Raw genomic sequence first — 19982 nt, forward strand, 5'->3', positions numbered from 1 at the left:
GTGGTAATTTTCATAATTTCCCTGTAGTAACTGCAGTGTTTTATTGGTACATTATATCAGACTGCATTACTTCACATGTAAGGTGTTGGTACGTGATACCAATAAGAAACCTTAAACATAAATTACAAACATATTTTAGGTAGTTACATTTGTATGACTGAAATGTCAAAAAGTTTTGTTTTTTCCAAATCAAAACACCAAGAAATGTATTTTTGCTTACACATAGATTGGAGTCCAAAAGTGAGACCGCACTAAAAATCTGAGATTTTTCCCATTTTTAAATCTGGAAAGAGTTTGCAAAGTAGAAAGAACTTCTGTTGTTTTTACATGTAAAATCTTGTCAAATGTTCTAACTAGAAAACATTATTTGGAAATAAGCACAAAATAACTTCAATTAATCAGATTTCTATTAATCAGTGTGATCACTATTGGTACCAAACATTTCAGTAAAAATCCGTTTACAATAAATCTTTGGCACTAAGTACCACTTTAAACTCGGCACATAGTACCACATCTGCACCACAGCCACACTATTTCAGTACACGACTATTTAAAAAACCATTAAGATGCTTAAACGGCACCAAGTTCATTTTAAAAGGACCAGGGTTTGAGTAGAGCAGATTTGACCCCTCCCGTAAGAGTCAATGAAATGAAATGATCCATCAGTTCCAGAGCTGATGAAGGAATATAAGGATATGTCTGTAACATCATATAGTCATGGTGTTGTTTCTGTACACAGGACAGTCCCACGTCAGGCCATCCCTGTGAGGAGCATGACTGGAAGGCAGCAGTACTCGCGTTAGCCAGTGACTGTTTGACAAGAAATGTATTTATTATTATATACGGCTCAAAACGACAGTGTTTATAAAACATTTACTGTGAAGTAGTTGTATAGTCAACATTGCCTTTATGTTAATTTTCAATGAACTGTTGGAAGGTAATGAAACGGTAAACATCTCACCTCCGCTTCTCCACACCAAAAAACATTTTCCAATTGTCAATTTTTCCATTGTGGTAGGGATTGCGGAAAACCTGTGAACAGTTGTAATACAAACAGTGAAGTATGTAATTTAAACGGAATAACTAGATAGGTAACGTTTGTCAAGACAAAGCCTTGTCTGAAAGTTTAAGCTAGTTTTAAAAGTTTGATGGATATGCAGACATTAAGACAGATTGTCACATAAATAGTCAGGAAAAACGTCAGATTGAGAGCGAGAAAGAGAGAGCAATTTAAAAAGATTAAAAGCATTGTGTGGGTTTGTTTACATTTGAATTTTTGACAGTTGGAATTTAAATTAACGAGCATTCCGTTGGCCCATTTGAACATTCCATCAATGTAAGTCTAAGAGATTTTTGACATTTTTGACTATCCTCTGTGTGGTCACTTTAGGATTTGAACAGGCAATTGTTTTTCTGAAAACGCAACGTTATAGGATACATCACGTGGGAGGGCTTAAATCATCACAAATAACAAATAATATTAAATTGAAAATGTTTAAATATACCTTCTATACACTTTCCTGTCACAATAAAAACACGTCATTTATAAATATGTATTCTTTGTATTGAGCCAAGAGGTCAGTGTGTGACGTTTGGATCCTCAATTGGTCACGTGTCTTCTTTTCATCCAGATTCGCAGGTCAGAGTTCACCAAACTTGAACTTTCATCTGCAGCATTTCTCCACATGAGCTTGCGTTTCTGGTCTCCCATATTCGGATGCGTTTTAATGGGAGTGAAAGAGGCGAAGTCCGATCAGTTAGAAAAAGACATAGCACACTATTCCATAACAGTCTGAAGGTCTGTGCCGAGTTTAGTGGTTGTAGCTTGAAAGCTCTAGGAGTTAGAGTTAGAAATTTTGGTCTCAGTTTAAGGATTTTGAAAAAAACCCTAAACAAAGTTTGTAGAATAACAGTATGTTGGTTTCGTCAAGACAATATAATGACTTCAAACTTGTTTTTTTCTAACACTCATGTGGCTAAGTTGGGCTGTTTCAGGTGCTCAAATCAACCTACAAATTCTTTCTATATATTAAGCTGGGACAGTGAAAAAAAAAAAAACACTAACACATTAAGTGAATACTCAGGTTAGGTGTGTAATTTCTCCAACACTAGCGGCACAAAACGGAATATAAGAAATAAGTATCGTTTTGAAGTCTATAAACGCTTACAAAGGACATGCATTATGATATATATATATATATATATATATATTATTTTTTTCACAGCTTCAAAGTTATCTTGAGAAAAATGTATACCAACTTTTTTTGAGTTAGTTCTGGTAAACGTGGCGAGAAAAAAAAAGGCATGGTCTAATGCATATGCTAATCTTACAAGCATATGATTTATGGAATGTCTCACTTTGCCCTTCAGTTTGAGTCGTTTTCTTTCTTTGCGGTTGATATGTCTCTCCACACTGGTCTCTCCTCTGGTAATCAGCACTGCATGCCACAATGTAAGTGCACCTAGAGCTACAGCTACTGAGCTGTTAGGATGGAAAAACAATCTGTTAGGATTTAAAGCAGTGGTGGGGTACGTCCAGCCTCAGGGCCATATAAGGTCCACAAGACCATTCAAGAAATCATTTGAAAAGCAAAAAAAATGGCCTTGATTCCATTAACAGTATAAAAAAAAAAAGATTAAATAATGATTACAATTTGTTTAAATATTAGCAATGCAAAATATTGTATAAAAAAAATACCTTTATTTTTATTTTATTTTTATTTTTTCAATCAGAAATTAAAAGTAATTGTATGGCCAGCAAATAATTTTGTAAATACTTGAATGGCCCTTATTAGGAGAAAGGTTCCAAATCCCTGATTTAAAGAAATATTGGGCCATTGCTGCCAGGGCACTAGTGCAACAAATACCTTCATTGACAAACAACACACTTTTCACTTTTATGTTGACAGGATGGATGCATGTTTTAAAAGTTTGAATGACCCATCTGCTTTAAATGTACGTGAAAATATATATAAATATCTTACCTTGTCAGCACCCACAAATAAATGAGGCTCTTATGCACCATTCTCTCCTGATGAGTGAAGGCGGGTGGAGGGGTCTGATAATCACTCTTTTAAATAAACAAAGATATACAAGTAAAAAATAAATAATGTTAAATGACTCACATAAGATAAAATGAGATTACAACCAATATACAATATACTATACTAATAACATTTAACAAAAAATCAGAACTTCCGAGAACTTCGTGTTTTTAAAAAAAAAATGTTAACATTGGTAGATTGTCTACCCACACCAAGGACTGAATGAACCAGTGATGGCTCTGTAACATCCAGTCTGTAAAATCGGACAAAAGTGTTAGGCGACGCCCAATTTGCAACCGAACAAATGTCCTGGACTGAAATGCCCTTAAACAGCGCCCACGAGGTAGCCATGCCTCTGGTAGAATGACCTCTCATGTCCTCCGGAGGTCGCAACCCCAGACTATTATAACTTAATATACATAATAGCCTCCACTACCCAATGAGACAGGTGCTGTCATGATATGGGTCTGCCCTTACGAAAATCAGCCCATTAATCTCAGTGGCGTTAGCGCTGCTTCCACACACTTGCGGAACACTCTCGGTGCTAATGACAGTCTGTCAAGCACCATCAAAAATTCGTAGGCTAGATTAATATTATTATTTAATAATATTTAATTATACTGTCTAAAACCAGTCAAGTGAAAGGTCACAGACTTACAGTATATGAGGATTTAAAGGAATGTTTTGTGTTCAAAACAATTCAAATCTGTGGTGCGCTGTTGATTAAGACAAACAATGCTTTCGACTCATCTCCTACTTTGTAAAAACAAACAAAAATGGCATTTACAGTAATTCATTCTAGTGCAAGGAATTCCATAGGGTTGCAAGCAGAAATGTGAAGCTTGTATTTTTGTTAAAGCCCTTACATTAATTCTTCCGTACAAACATGTGTGTTACTTGAGATTTCAAGTCCAAAATGTCCGTTTTAGCAGTAGGACTATTGTTTAATTCCCGCTTATCGTCCTAATACGTGTAGGTGGCGTTTCCTCCATTAAACAGTCCCTTTCTGGTATCCTTGCACATATTATATGAAAGTTACAGAGTTTACATGTTTGTGATTGTAAGAATGGATATGACTATGCATAGAAAAAGATGATAAGCGATTTTATCAAACTAGTCTCGTGTTTACATGTATAATGTTGAAGTCTTGCAGCTATACTTTCAAAATAGAGTGTATTTTAACGGTGTAATGCTTCGCCCCAAAGACCTCCATTTGCATGTTTTTACAAATTGAATCCAAATGATTTTCTGTGGTAACTGACAACATGCCATCCTAGAACATTCTTGTAAGAAAAAATCCAAACCATTTCTTTATTGATATTTTTTTAAACAGTATTACTCTTTTTTTTTCTCTCCCTTTTTCTCCCCAATTTGGAACGCCCAATTCCAAGGCGTAGTGACTTGCCTCAATCTGGGTGGCGGAGGATGAATCTCAGTTGCCTCTGCGTCTGAGACCATCAATCCGCGCATCTTATCACGTGGCTTGTTGAGTGCGTTACCACGGAGACATAGCGCGTGTGGAGGCTTCACACTATTCTCCGCGGCATCCACGCACAACTCATCACGTGCCCCACCGGTTACGAGAACCACATTATAGCAACCAGGAGGAGGTTAACCCAATGTGACTCTACCCACCCTAGCAACCGGGCCAATTGGTTGCTTAGGAAGCCTGACTGGAGTCACTCAGCACGCCCTGGATTCGAACTCGCAACTCAAGGTGTGGTAGTCAGCGTCTTTACTCGCTGAGCTACCCAGGCCCCCAAACAGTATTACTCTTAAGAGTTTTGCCCAATGAGCACCTGCAATGAGCACCAGCACCTAGGTAGCTTCTACCTGCCCTGCTGGGGTATATCCAGGGGGCAGCAGGCTGTAGATCAGCCCTGCCCCTGTGACCGCCTCTCCCTGTGTACATGCCCATATACTTGCCTGACTACAAAAACAATACAAAACACAAGCCCACCATAAACAACAACCCACAGTGCCATAACCCACAATATAACACAATCGCAGTATGAAGAGTTTTCACTTGTATATTCGTACAGTTTATAATTTGAAGGCGTTCGAATCTTGTAAGTTAGCTGTATAAAGCCATCTCAACAGTAACCCATTGTTCAATCAATGCTGTTTATGTTCTAGAAGAATATCTGCTGACCTCAATGACATTATATGCATCCAGGAACATGTCTCTGGCACTGATGCTGCAGTAGATGCAGCCCATGGTCATGTACAGGCAGAAACTGAAGAAGTACCGGTGGTTGAAATGACCCACACAATTATTCAACCAAGCTGGATGAGAGGTCAATTAAGACGGAAATCACAATAGGACATTTTCACATACACTACTGTGATGTATAAAATCCTCCTATTTTGCATTCTTTTCTAATTTATTACAGGAAAAACCTTACAATTTATATTGTTTTTTGGTTTGACCCCCTGTAAGCATGCACTCAAGCTGGCATGGACTCCACAAGTTTGTGCAAATCCTTTTTGTCATGTTATGCAGCATGATTTGAGAATGTTCTAATGAGCATCTTGTGTGCTTTAATGGAACTCATTTGACCATTTGTACAAAGGAGTTAAGATGGTCACAGATTACTTATATTTGATTAGTAACCTAGAAATAGTGCAGAAGGCTAAGTATTCTTTTTTTTTACCTAAAACTTGTTTTTAATCAGGCACACAGTGTAAAACTTTGTTTTTAAATCCTAAAATGGTTCACATCCAAGTTCTAAAAACAAAGCCCACAATTTCACTGTGGCCTCAAACTTTTGGAGCCCACTCTAAATAATGATCACACAAAAGAAAACAACTTCTAAATTTAAAGAGAATAACTAAACAACTAAACTAAACCAATAAACAGATAAACATTGATATTTCTTCACATATCTTACACATAAAATTATTTATTCACTGTTTCAGAAGGATACGACAGTGGTGGTCCATTTTCAAAATACACCTGTAAAAAAAAATACAGCATTTTAATAAAAGAATATTTACATTCTTGCATAACTCGGGTAGCACTATATTTTACAGTACTGTTCTCCATTTACATACTATAAAATTACAAAAACTATAGTAATTACTAGGTACTAACCCTAAACCCAGCCCTAACCTTAACCCATATTAAGTACATGTAGCTAATTGTTATCTAATATTACTCAGTACGTTCTTGGGTAAGTACACTGTACACATACTGTAAAAAAAAGTGCAACCATAACTTAAGTTAAAATATTTGATAAGCAAGAAACATTGGTCACACTTCATTTTATAGTGTCTGCTACTGTGTTTTTACATAAGTACAAGTAATATTAATGAACTGCATGTACACTGGTGGCCAAACGTTTGGAATAATGTACAGATTTTGATGTTTCAGAAGGAAATTGGTACTTTAATTCACCAAAGTGGCATTCAACTGATCACAAACTATAGTCAGGACATTACTGATGTAAAAAACAGCACCATCACTATTTGAAAAAAGTCATTTTTGATCAAATCTAGACAGGACCCATTTCCAGCAACCATCACTCCAACACCTTATTCTTGAGTAATCATGCTAAATTGCTAATTTGGTACTAGAAAATCACTTGACATTATATCAAACACAGCTGAAAGCTATTTGGTTCGTTAAATGAAGCTTAACATTGTCTTTGTGTTTGTTTTTGAGTTGCCACAGTATGCAATAGACTGGCATGTCTTAAGGTCAATATTAGATCAAAAATGGCAAAAAAAGAAACAGCTTTCTCTAAAAACTCATCAGTCCATCATTGTTTTGAAGAATGAAGGCTATACAATGCTTGAAATTGCCAAAAAACTGAATATTTCATACAAAGGTGTACACTACAGTCTTTAAAGACAAAGGACAACTGGCTCTAACAAGGACAGAAAGAGATGTGGAAGGTCAGATGTACAACTAAACAAGAGGATAAGTACATCAGAGTCTCTAGTTTGAGAAATAGTCACCTCACATGTCCTCAGCTGACAGCTTCATTGAATTCTACCCGCTCAACACCAGTTTCATGTACAACAGTAAAGAGAAGACTCAGGGGTGCAGGCCATATGGGAAGAATTGCAAAGAAAAAGCAACTTTTGAAACAGAAAAATAAAAAGAAAAGGTTAGAGTGGGCAAAGAAACACAGACATTGGACAACAGATAATTGGAAAAGAGTTTTATGGATCTTAACCCCATTGAGCTTTTGTGGGATCAGCTAGACTGTAAGGTGCGTGAGAAGTGTCCGACAAGACAGCCACATCTATGGCAAGTGCTACAGGAAGTGTGAGGTGAAATGTCATCTGAGTATCTGGACAAACTGACAGCTAGAATGCCAAGGATCTGCAAAGCTGTCTAAGAAGTTCTGAACATTTTTTTCAAATTGTAATAGTCATTTTTCACGTTATTAATGTCCTGACTATACACTGTGATCAGTTGAATGCCACTTTGGTGAATAAAAGTACCAATTTCTTTCCAAAAGTGCAAAATCTGTACATTATTCCAAACTTTTGGCCGCCAGTGTACAGCTGTTTGTAAATACGTATTGTTATGTAATATGTGTAACAGACACTGTAAAATAAAGTGTTACCGACATCTTTTTAGATATAGATATAAAGTCTTACCTGTTGCAGATACTGCAATGGTGTGTTCTAGGTGGTTTGGGAACTATACATTTTTTACAGATAGTAACAGTAGGTATATCACTCTTTTCCTAAAACAGAAGATGTACGATTCAATTATTTAGCCTGTTACACAGTTTTCCCATTATAATCCAATCATTTAGTGTTACACCATATGAGTGCTAATATATCATCCTAACAGGGTGATTCTCACATAATCTGTTAAGAAAATCCCCTTGCATAAAAAAAAAGTTCATTAAATCTAAAGAGAGAGAAGGCTCGCACACAATGTCCATAGAATAAAGCTTACAGGAATTTATTTAGAGTCCAAAAAGTGCTCAGTGCAGAAACAAAACGTTTTTGATTTACATCGTCATCAGTGTCCAAATAACAGCAGCGCACATGAATCCATTTAAAGGTCAGGCTAGACTTTTTACCATAATTCTTCTAATTGAACAGACTTAAAAATACAAATGTACAAATGTGGAGATATAATCAAGAAAGGACACCAATTAGATGCTAAAAACAGGTTTCCCAAAGAATCGTTATATCAAAAACATTATATCAAAGTACCAGTACATACGTATATGTGAAATATTCATAACCCAAAGAAGAATCATTGTATGCACATATATCTGTAAAGATTACATTTTGTATCATTCATGCATAATTCTTCAGTAAACATTTGATCAAGGAAAAAAATCTAAATGACGTAAATAAATGTGCTAGTAATGTACATAATCCAAGACTATGGGCCCAATGACATATGATCACCTGATATACAAAATATCCACCAAATAAAATGTCAAAAGTAAACTGTACATAGTTCTGTTTGCAGATACAGCACGATTCAAAACATGAGTATAAACAAACCCAAATACATCGTAGTTATGCTATAAGAAACAACTGAGGGACAAATCTTCATTCATTCCCTGGGGATGTAAAGATTTTAAATGAAATATCCATCTGGATTCTTTCTGTAGGAGAAAGTTTACATACCCTTGAATGTTTGGCCTTGATACAGACACACAAGGTGACACACACAGGTTTAAATGGCAATTAAAGGTTAATTTCCCACACCTGTGGCTTTTTAAATTGCAATTAGTGTCTGTGTATAAATAGTCAATGAGTTTGTTAGCTCTCATGTGGATGCACTGAGCAGCCTAGATACTGAGCCATGGGGAGCAGAAAAGAACTTTCAAAAGACCTGCGTAACAAGGTAATGGAACTTTACAAAGATGGAAAAGGATATAAAAAGGTATCCAAAGCCATGAAAATGCCAGTCAGTACTGTTCAATCACTTATTAAGAAGTGGAAAATTCGGGGATCTCTTGATACCAAGCCAAGGTCAGGTAGACCAAGAAAGATTTCAGCCACAACTGCCAGAAGAATTGTTCAGGATACAAAGAAAAACCCACAGGTAACCTCAGGAGTGCTCCTTGAAACAACCACACCTTCTTTTTCCAGAGTGGCCTGTATTGCTCCTGAGGTTACCTGTGGGTTTTTCTTTGTATTCCGAACAATTCTTCTGGCATATCTATTTACGTAGTTTAGATTTTTTTCCTTGATCAAATGTTTACTGAAGAATTATGCATGAATGATACAAAATGTAAACTTTACAGATATATGTGCATACAATGATTCTTCTTTGGGTTATGAAATATTTCATATTTCATGTACTGGTACTTTGATATAACGATTCATTGGGAAACCTGTTTTTAGCATCTAATTGGTGTCCTTTTTTGATTATATCTCCTGATATGTATGTGTAGATCTTGTGCAATATGTGTGAATGCTAGAATACCATATAAAGACACAATGCATGTCTATGTCATTTTTTGAACATTTGTATTTTTAAGTCTGTTCAATTAGAAGAATTATGGTAAAAAGTCTAGCCTGACTTTTAAATGGATTCATGTGCGCTGCTGTTATTTGGACACTGATGACGATGTAAATCAAAAACGTTTTGTTTCTGCACTGAGCACTTTTTGGACTCTTAATAAATTCCTGTAAGATTTTTTTCTGTGGACATTTTGTACAAGCCTTCTCTCTCTTTGGATTTAATTTACCTTTTTGAGCTTATATAAGCTTTTTCAGTTTTTGCCGCAGACGTTTTTCAGATTTTTCTGCTGTTTGTTTACTACTATAAATAAAAAGTAAACATCGAGATCAGCCTTTTGATTTAAATAAATGAACAGCTGAATCAAATTCTGAGTTTGAAAATCAGATATAGTTTGAAGCACCTGCGGTGGGAAACCCGGATGCGTGGTGGTGGCTTTGTAGTAATGGAAGACCACCATGAGGAGATTCCAGTGGCCGTAACACAGGTGCCATAGAATCCAGTGAAAGGGGTATGTGCTGAAGATAATGGGGAGCACGCACAGATAGACGATGATCACAATGGAGCTGGTCAAGGCGATCACCACTGATACAAACACCTTTAAAGAGAAAATGAAGAAGCATTAGGAATGGGTTAATACTTGGGGTGGTAAAAGTTTAAACATGCTTTAACATGTACAGAGGTCTGAAATATGCACAAGCATATATGATGGAAGCAATGTACTCTAGTAGTGTAAAAACAAAGTCATCATAATGTCACTAGGATGGATATAAAATAATTACAACAATTACAAAGAAAATCAGAGAACAGGGCTCAACAATGGGTTTATTTAAGGGTTTATTTCCTCATAGCTCAGTCAGACAAGTAATTTACATTTTTCATGTCCTGCCACAAAATAAATATGGATTTTATTTAGTGACGTATTTGTATATGTGTCAGAAAATATATTCAGAATTTTCATTAAAGGAATAGAACACGTTTCATGAACGCACAACAGATGTCAAGATTTTTGCCAAAAAATAACTTAAATTTTAGGTTATCACGAAACCAAATGTTTGCCTTCAGAGGTCTTGCAATGTGATGTATCTCTATCATCTACCATTGTATTGAAAAAATATTTATTAAAACATCTCGGTTTTTATTTCGTATAAAAAAGTCATACAGGTTTGGAACTACATGAGATTGAGTAAATGTGGAATTTCCATTTTTGGATAAACTGTTCCTTTAACCGTTATGTTTTATTAACATACAAAATGTATTTAAAACAAATAATTAGTTACTGTAGGTTTCTACTTTGAAATCATATCTTGAAATTATACAGATATAAATTAATGAACTTTTGCAGAAAAACAATGGAAAACGGTGCAAAACATTATAGACATTGACTGATAGTGGATTTCGTCGATACCGATAACTGTGGCTGATAAACGGCCAAAATTGTTTTTAAAATTGATTTATAGACTTTATAGAATGTAAACAAATGTCTAACTCTGTCCTTACTATGATGGGCACAGACACTGAGGCTACAAGAGTCCAAAATGAATAAAATCCCAGCTGTTTATTGTGCTACCAAAATTCCAATAATAACCAGAAAAAGAATGAAGATTTGGTGCATAACATGGGACTTTTAACTATAAACAAGCCCGCAATACACTTACTTATTTTAAAATGATGGAGACCAAAAAGCAACTATCGGCACCGATTAATTGGGAAAACCGATTTATTGGTATAACTCTAAAACATTACTAATTTGTTGATTAGAGGTAGACCGATATATCGGTTTTACTGATTATTCAATGCCTATAGTTGCTTGTTGGAACAATCGGTTACATCTATGCCGATATTTGCTGATAGTTCTTTTTTTTTTTATTCCTCCGTCAATGGAGGTTAGAGTGGCTTGGTATAACAGTCACCTCTAGAGGTGAAATAAAAACAATCACGGACACCTTGTGGGGATTTGCTGTATCTAAATATTTTATCATTGACAATATTCATCCATATTTTTATCCTCATTTCAATGCACTTTGTTTTATTAGATAATTGTTTTAAATTGAAGTGAGGACACGCAAATAAAATGCAATTCTATAGAAACGTGCCCTTATATATTCCTTCATCTGGTGAATATACAGGCTACAAAAAGCTTAATTTGGTAAATACATAAATATAGAGCATTGCAACTTTTTTATATAGTTCAAAGTCCTGCATTATGCACCAAATCTTCATTTTCATGGTTTATATTGAGATTTTGGTTGCACAATAAACTGCATCTGGGATTTTATTAAATTTGGACTCTTGTAGCCTCTATGTCTGTGTCCGTTGTTGTAAGGAAAGACTTTTAAGGTTTTCTTTTACATTTTATGAATTGATTTAAAAAATAATGAATCTGATTGATCTGTTATCTGCCTCTTCCGCCACCACAGTTACCCGTTTCGGAAAAATCCACTTTCTGTCAGTCTCTATTGTTGATAATTTTTATTCCAATCTAACTGATGCTTTCAAGAATATCAAAAGTTATTCTTGCCTAAAGCCGTCTCATTGAGCCCTTGATAAACAGATACTTATGAAAAGACATCAGATATTGGTCCTCCTACCACTCCAAACCATCGGGTCAGGTTGTCCACCAGCCAGTAGATGGGCTCAAAGGTGCAGTCTAGTACAGTGTCTGAATTGGTCAAGATGTTGAAGTAGAGGGACTTCATTATCACTTTCCAATAGTTCCACAAGTCTCGCACTTTGCTCTGCTGCTTTCTGCGTCCTCGTCGGAGGCAGAGCCTGAACCAGTGCAGGAAAAGACGCATGACCCTGGAGAGATACCACCTCCAGCTATGCATCCCCCCCACCTTCAACACACACACAAAACAGAGAACCTTAGTGTTTTTCTTCTACGTACCACATACAAAAACACAAGCAAGCACAACACACAGTCTATAAGTAGTAAGCACCCTAACCAGTACAACTCGATCTGGCAGAAATCAGCAATACAAACTCCTTGTCACATCATGGTCTTACTTTAGCCCACAAATTCAGCCAAATAGTTAATAATTCAGCCTAAAGAAAAGTAGAAGAGTAGTAACATGAGCTTTTTCTATCAACATTAAAGATTTTAGGCAGCGGTTGAACGATATGGGTTTTTCAATGGGCAATGCTGATACCGATATCTAGAGAGCAGGATGTCCAATGGCTGAAACAAATGCCGATCTACATAATACAATTTAACGACAGTAAATCAGAGATACACAAAATTTCTAAAGTAAACCTAACACTTATTTTATGAAATATTTACTCAAATTTGCGCAAACTTGAAAAGAAAAAACCTTCGAAAAAAATCAACAGAAATTGTTGACTATCGATTGGCAAATCTATTGGTAGATTTCAGGACTGACACAAGGTAAAGTTAACGCCTCTGTTAATTGGCCAAACAAACACAGATATCAACCAATGCAGATAATCGCAAAATGGCCAAATATCGGCTGATTTAATGGCTTGGTCGATATAAAAGTCTATCACTAATTTTAAGGTAAATTTATGTAAATGTAATGTATAATGGAAAATGTATATTTTAGGTGCTGTGTGACTTTAACTAGTTCATTTTAAAATATTTTTTTATAAAGTATATAATATGAAAATTAGGGATGTATTGGCCACTGATATTTATCAGCCAATTATTGACCAAATTAAAACCATCGGCATATCGGTTATAAGCATGAAAATGCCTAAATGAAAAACCGGTGATTATTTATAATTAATTAAAAACAGACGTTCAAAAAAATCAAATGCACAATACAGAAATAATGATAGCCAAAAATGTAGAAGGGTTGGCACTCCTAAGAACATGTAATATTTAATTTATATTCTTTCTCGTTCTAACACTGAGGACAAACCTGTGTTACAGACGTGACAGTTGTGAAAGCTGCGCTTAGCAATACATGATGATGGGAAACCATCCAAAATGCTTTGACACACTTCTGAGACATTGGGAAGGTACCATGAAGGCTGCACGACTGATTGAGTTAAGATTAAAATCGCAATATGGTCTTGCCAGATTCCTTAACCTTATTTTTCATGATGTGATTGACATTTCCATGGAATTGCCCAACATATGCATAACATGAATTTGTAATGTTCTATCATAGACAGTACAAGAGTTCTGTTGTTTTGAACTGCAAAAACAAAAGTCAAAAATGTTTAAGAAGAACAAAATAACCTTTTTTTCACATCAATCATCATGCTATGATATTTTGTTGTTTTTTTTTTTTTTGTCTTTTTATCTTCTACTTATCTTTAAGTTTGGCTCTCTTTAAAAATTTGGCCTGTCATGTGTTCAACAGATCCAATCCATTTTTAATGAAAATCATTTATTGTTAAATAAAACAAAAAATCAAAAATGTGTACCTCTTTGTACATTTTTAAAGCATAATTCCTGAGCAAAATAGTGATCTGATGACAAAATACGGTAAGTGGCAATATATTGGCATATGGTTTAAAAAAATAAATAAAATGGTGCATTCCTAATAAAACTAATATGAAAATAAATAAATAATATGAAATCATGAAACTGCATTCATGATAACTATAAAAGAATGAGCAAAATACTGTTTAAAATAGTTTTAGATGGAGTCCAGCATGTCACATTGCTGGACAAGTCAACTTCCCAAAAAGTATTTCACATCAACCTAAACACAACCTATAAAACGAAACAAAACCAAGGAATATAGTGCAAATGACACAATGTCAATGATGCTAATAAATTATGAGGATTCTGTAAATTCTGTAAAGTTTTCTTTTTTTGTTTCTTCTTTTTTTTTTTTTTTTTTTTACAGTCAGGAAAATGAGAGTATCTTCTGTTCTGAAGTCCTTACCTAACCCTTATGGTCTCAGATTTTCTTCTGGATTCAGAAAGCACCAAAAAATAAAAACAAAATTAATCACGAAAGAATTGTTCTTTGTTTGTTTGTACCCAAAGACAATCTGCCCTTAAAGCCCGTAATAGACTTCTACAACACCAAAGAAACCGTAGAGGTCATGCACACCTTCTCTAACAGCAAAAATCATTAGTTTGATTAGAAAAATCGTGAAGGGCTCAAAATACTTTCCAAAGGAGTGGACAGTTATTGCGCAGTATTATCAACTAATGTCTAAGGCAGGAAAAAACATTTAAAATATTTTATCAAGTCCTTGGCAGTTCAACTCATTAAACAACAACCAACTTACAGCAGGAAAACCTTCAGGGCACAAGACCAGTGTAACCCAGCACTGGATGCATTTCCTCAAGAGGACAATAAGTGTGCATCTGATATGGCCAGCACCTGATGAAAGTGAGTATTGGTTACAAAGATTGGGGTCGTGTTTTTATCAGCATCTCATGGGGTTCCACTCATGACCTGCACAGGTTCAAATGAGACGGGCCAACTGGCCACCTGGACCCAGATATTTCTTCCTAATGTTGCATGTGAAAAGAGAGCTTGTGATAGAGAGAATTTTGTATAATTGCATAATGTGACTTGATGATGTCATACACCCAAGTGTGTAGCGGCCATGGGGGACGTGGGGAACACATCCCCCGCACTCTTTAAAAAGGTGATTTTTGTCTCCCACACTTTTCCAAGCTAAACCCATACCAAGTCCAAATGGTGGATATGTATACAGTATTCTTTGCGTTTTGTTACTTTGGGCTGATTGAGCGACCATCCAGCCAATCACAGGTGAGTTTCATGAGCCGAAACAACCCTTACATAATAGGCCGTCAGTCAGACAGTCTAACCAACGCAGCTCCGTTCATTTCTACAAAGTTGCTTTCAACAATGCTCATTTATCCATGTTTTTATCGGCATTGATGTTGATCTAAATGAATAATCTAGAGATGAGGAACACACAAACAAGAGTTATTTATCGGCATATCGTTCTTGATTGGCAGCATTAAGTGAAATGCACTGCAGAAAAAAACAAAGGACAATCCTTCTTTCAAGCACACATTGTAAATGGAGTTTATATCAGCACCTGAGTCTTCTTTAAGTTATGCTTTTTACATTATGTTTGTGAGGTAACAGTTTGATCAGTTGTGTTAAATATGTAAAGCTATTTTTAATATCAGCTCCTGTTTTTTACCTCTATGTTGAAAAAAGATAAATCTGCTGTGTTAGTTTTACTGAAGTCAATAGATATGTAGACACGCTTTTTTACACATGAAAACATACAGATGTAATTGAAACTCATAATTATTATTAGACTATTATTGTTGTCTTTTGATAAAAGTCATGCTCAGCAGCTCACAAACTGTAGGGGAATTATAGATTTGCTTTGTTCTTATATTGCTTAAAACATCTGCTAAAGTCTCTTTGTAGATCTGTAGACATAAAAATGTTCTTTTGATCGTTGATTCAGTGACTAACTCATTTCACACAAGACACTCATTTCTCACCACCTTCTGACATCACCAGAAATGGTCACTGAATCATTAAATGGATCTGAACGAATTTTTGTATTCCAAACATTCGAGCCACTTGGACACATGTAAATCCCACAATGCACAAACACAGAGTAAAATATAAAATTGTGCACATGTACAATTGTCATTATTGTAATTGATTAAATAATTTATTCAGGAGCAGCTTGTGCTCAGTCTATTATTTCCATGTGTGAAACAGAAGCAAGTGCTCCACAAGATGCCCTTTATTTTTGCAGGAAATTTTGCAATTATTTTGCAATACTTGAATCTTTAAAATACTACAAGTATTAAAAGTAAATAATACATATATATTAATATATTACTTATATGATACTTGTATATATTAATATAGTATACTGTAATATATTAATATTGCACTGCAAGTTGTGGATCTGTGTGAGCCACCAACTGACAGCTGTGTTCCCCCACTTTTAAAATGACTGCTATGCCCCTGCATACACTGTCACATTACTACTGAACTGTTATACCTGATTTAAAGACCAAAATATGCTTTAAGGAAACAGAATGCCTGAATTCAAAAATATTGAGTTAGTGGTTGATACTGATATAGAGAACAGGGTGGCCAATGGTCGATATAATACAGATACACTGGCCAGAATGGCCACAAAGAGACACTTAAGTCATACTTAGAAAAGCTTATTTCAAAATATCAAACAAAGTGGCATCTGCAAACAAATGATGCTGGACCTTTTATCAGAAGAACTAACTACACTTTCTGAGCCATTTTTGCATTTTTTGGTGTCAGTGTGATTTTAAGTAGATGTATGAAGTCAACTTCCATCAAGTTTACACAGGTGTAGTACATCACAGTAACTATTGGCAGTAGGACACCCAGAAAGTGTCAATGCTTTATGAAACCTAATAAACGTATTTTTATGAAATATTTAGTTTTAAACATGTGCTATATTTCTTTAAAATATATTTCATTTTCTAATGCAATAACATCTGTACATTTATATGTATGATGCCAATGATGCAATGCTAATCCGAAGTCGGATCTATTAAGTTATTCAAAAGTGCATTATAAAATGCAATTCACACAAAACAATTACTTGAATACAGCTTAACTATGATGAACACATTTTCAATTTCTGTGCTTGAAGTCATTTTGATATTTTTTTCTGGGAAAAATGAAAAATGTCTAAGTGGTGTAACTGCATGGAGATGGTTAAAAAGCTTAAATTCGTAAACAAAAAATGCTGGCATAAAAAGTTTGGAATAATCTTTTATTGCTGTTTCTCAATTTTGTTTAAACATATTATTAATGTATAAAAAAAACAAATAATTGTATGCCAAATCAAAGTCAGGTGGTGTAACCAGCATGCAGGTGGCCATTGTCATGTGACAAAAAATAAATAAATCAAAACAGCGATCCTCAAGTTATTATTGGAGAAAGAAGATGCAGATGAGAAGGAAAGATGCAATGTCTGATCAAAAGCCAACTGTGGACATGACAGTACATGGTGTCAAGTGCATGCCTACATTTGCCATCTGCCTGTACTTGAGGTGCAGGAAACCCACACTTGACCAGGTTCCACTCTCATGCTTATGACTGACACACTGTAACACTGAGACAGTGTATGATCTCAGGTGTCCATGAACACATTCACTCCTGATCAAAGAAGAAAAAAAAACTTTCCACTGCAACAGCAGGTTATGATCCAGAACAAAGACAGTCGTCGTCAAATAATGGGTGAACAAAAATAGTACCCTGCTGAAAACTCAATCTAAAACTAGACCAAGCTGGTCCGGCTGTAATGCTGGCTGGTTTTAGGGGCGATTCTTAGCTGGTCTAATCAGCTTAAAGGTGGCCAGAACTTTCAAGCTTCAAAAAGCACATAAAGGCAGCATTAAGGTAATCCATACAGCTCCAGTGATTTAATCCATATATTCAGAAGCGATCCAATAGATTTTGGATGAGAACAGAACAAAGTTTTGATCACCATTCACTTGAATTGTATGGACCAACAGATCTGAGATATTCTTCTAAAAATCTTAATTTTTGTTCTGCAGAAGAAAGAAAGTCACACATCTGGGATGGCATGAGGGTGAGTAAATCGTGAGAGAATTAAATTTTTTGGGTGAACTGTTCCTTTAAATCACCCAAGACCAGCTTCAACGAGTAAGATTTGACTATGCTGAATTTAACTGTTTTTGTCCCAGCAGGGTAAAGTAACAAAGCATTTAATGCCATTATTCAAACTAACGAGGGTGACCAGTATACACTGTTATTTCAGTGGACAGGTAGACAGTTGTATATTCAGATGTGAAAGTCAGGTGAGTGATGCTCATAATAAACCCGGCAAATTCAGTAAAAGGTAAAAAAAAATAAAAAATAAAACGTACCAAAGCTGGTCCCGTGAAATTATTCAAACGAATCGCCCATAAATTTGTTTCAGGTCATGTTCGCTACTGAATGAAACACATCTATATTATGAACGAGTATGTACTCAATAATGTACCCTGTTAATGCACAGACCGAGTCTAATGACACTTCCGGTGTTTACTACTTTTTTCAAAATAAATGTCGCGACTATTGTGCGGTTTGATGGCTATTTCTAGAGTAAGAATATGAATGTACAAGCCCGCAGAAGACGCTTGTTTTTTGGCTTTCGTCCGATATAAACCTTCTGTATGTTTTTGTACGTTTCTATAAATTTTTTCAAATATCACAAGCAGTATCCTTAGCATTTACTTCCTAAATGCTTGTTACTTTGTGCAAAGGCCAATTAGATAGATAGATAGATAGACAGACAGACAGACAGACAGACAGATAGATAGATAGACAGACAGACAGACAGACAGACAGACAGACAGACAGACAGACAGACAGACAGATAGATAGATAGATAGATAGACAGACAGACAGACAGACAGATAGATGACAGACAGACAGACAGACATACAGATAGATATATAGATAGACAGACAGACAGATAGATAGATAGATAGATAGATAGATAGATAGATAGATAGATAGATAGATAGACAGACAGACATACAGATAGATATATAGATAGACAGACAGACAGACAGACAGATAGATAGATAGACAGACAGACAGACATACAGACAGACAGATAGATAGAGAGAGAGTGAGGCAGACAGACAGACAGATAGATAGATAGATAGATAGATAGATAGATAGATAGATAGATAGATTTTGTACTCCAAATACTATCCTTATACTTATTGGACAGTTATTGAAAAATGTTTGATTTATATAATTTATAAATTATATTTATATAATTATTTATATCATTTTGATAATGTGGCCACCCTATGCCTTTAAAACAGCACCAATTCTAGGTACATTTGCACAGTTTTTAAAGGTTGTTTGTTTTGGTTGCTCCAAGCTTCTTGGAGAACTTGTCACAGTTCTCTGTATTTTAGGCTGTCTCATTTGCTTCTGTCTTTTCATATAGTCATAGATGATGATGTTGAGATCTGGGCTCTGTTGGAGCCATATCATCTGTTGCAGAATGTCTTGTTCTACATCTATTGTATTCTATTTGCAAAATGAATGTTTGGACTTCTAAAATGAATATTTTAATAATGACACACTAAAACAGAAGATGTAAAATAATCAACTAATGAAACATCTAATGTGCCTAAGACTTTTGCATAATACTGTAATGTACATCTAACATATGATTTAGAGCTTAACCCTTAACCCTTGTGCGACCTTTGGGACATTTTTGTCTTTTTCATTTTCATTTTTTCGATAATTTTGGCTGTGTTAATGCAAACAGCATAAATTTTGGTGTGCATTTTTTGGGGAATTATGATATTTCAACCTCAGTTCCTATAATACATCTATAATACACTGTGTACACAAAATAGTTACACTCAGGACCTTAAGGACAGAAATGTCCCCATTGAAACCCATTAAAACTGCTAAATTTGATCCCAGTGCCATTAAAAAATAAAATCATGAATTCTATGATATTATGCTTTCTTTCTAGAGCCCTGGCTTCAACATTTTATTTTTTGTATATTTTCCACTAGATGTGCCATTTTTCTC

At 35.2% G+C, this 19982-nt stretch overlaps 1 protein-coding gene across 1 annotated transcript; it reads right to left on the bottom strand.

Moving 5' to 3' along the window:
• Window positions 1-25: 25 nt before the first annotated feature.
• On the bottom strand, window positions 26-18435 carry LOC127427404 (palmitoyltransferase ZDHHC16B-like). Its single transcript, XM_051675001.1, has 10 exons — window positions 18305-18435; window positions 12084-12332; window positions 9896-10090; window positions 7656-7744; window positions 5972-6000; window positions 5197-5330; window positions 2985-3070; window positions 2359-2482; window positions 962-1032; window positions 26-810 (listed from the first exon to the last, which is right to left on the bottom strand). The coding sequence occupies exons 2-10, from the start codon at window positions 12321-12323 to the stop codon at window positions 708-710; spliced, it is 1071 nt and encodes a 356-aa protein (XP_051530961.1). The 5' UTR covers window positions 12324-12332; window positions 18305-18435; the 3' UTR covers window positions 26-707.
• Window positions 18436-19982: the final 1547 nt, after the last annotated feature.

Source organism: Myxocyprinus asiaticus, chromosome 36 (genome assembly GCF_019703515.2).
Source record: "Myxocyprinus asiaticus isolate MX2 ecotype Aquarium Trade chromosome 36, UBuf_Myxa_2, whole genome shotgun sequence".
In the NCBI taxonomy this organism is placed as follows: Eukaryota; Metazoa; Chordata; class Actinopteri; order Cypriniformes; family Catostomidae; genus Myxocyprinus; species Myxocyprinus asiaticus.

Excerpts from the sequence above, each read along its gene's own strand:
- LOC127427404 (XM_051675001.1), bottom strand. The coding sequence starts at position 12,323 with ATGCATAGCTGGAGGTGGTATCTCTCCAGGGTCATGCGTCTTTTCCTG. Across the intron at positions 10,091-12,083 it reads TGACCCGATGGTTTGGAGTG|GTGTTTGTATCAGTGGTGAT; the intron begins GTAGGAGGACCA and ends TTCTCTTTAAAG. Across the intron at positions 811-961 it reads TTTGGTGTGGAGAAGCGGAG|TCACTGGCTAACGCGAGTAC; the intron begins GTGAGATGTTTA and ends CTTGTCAAACAG.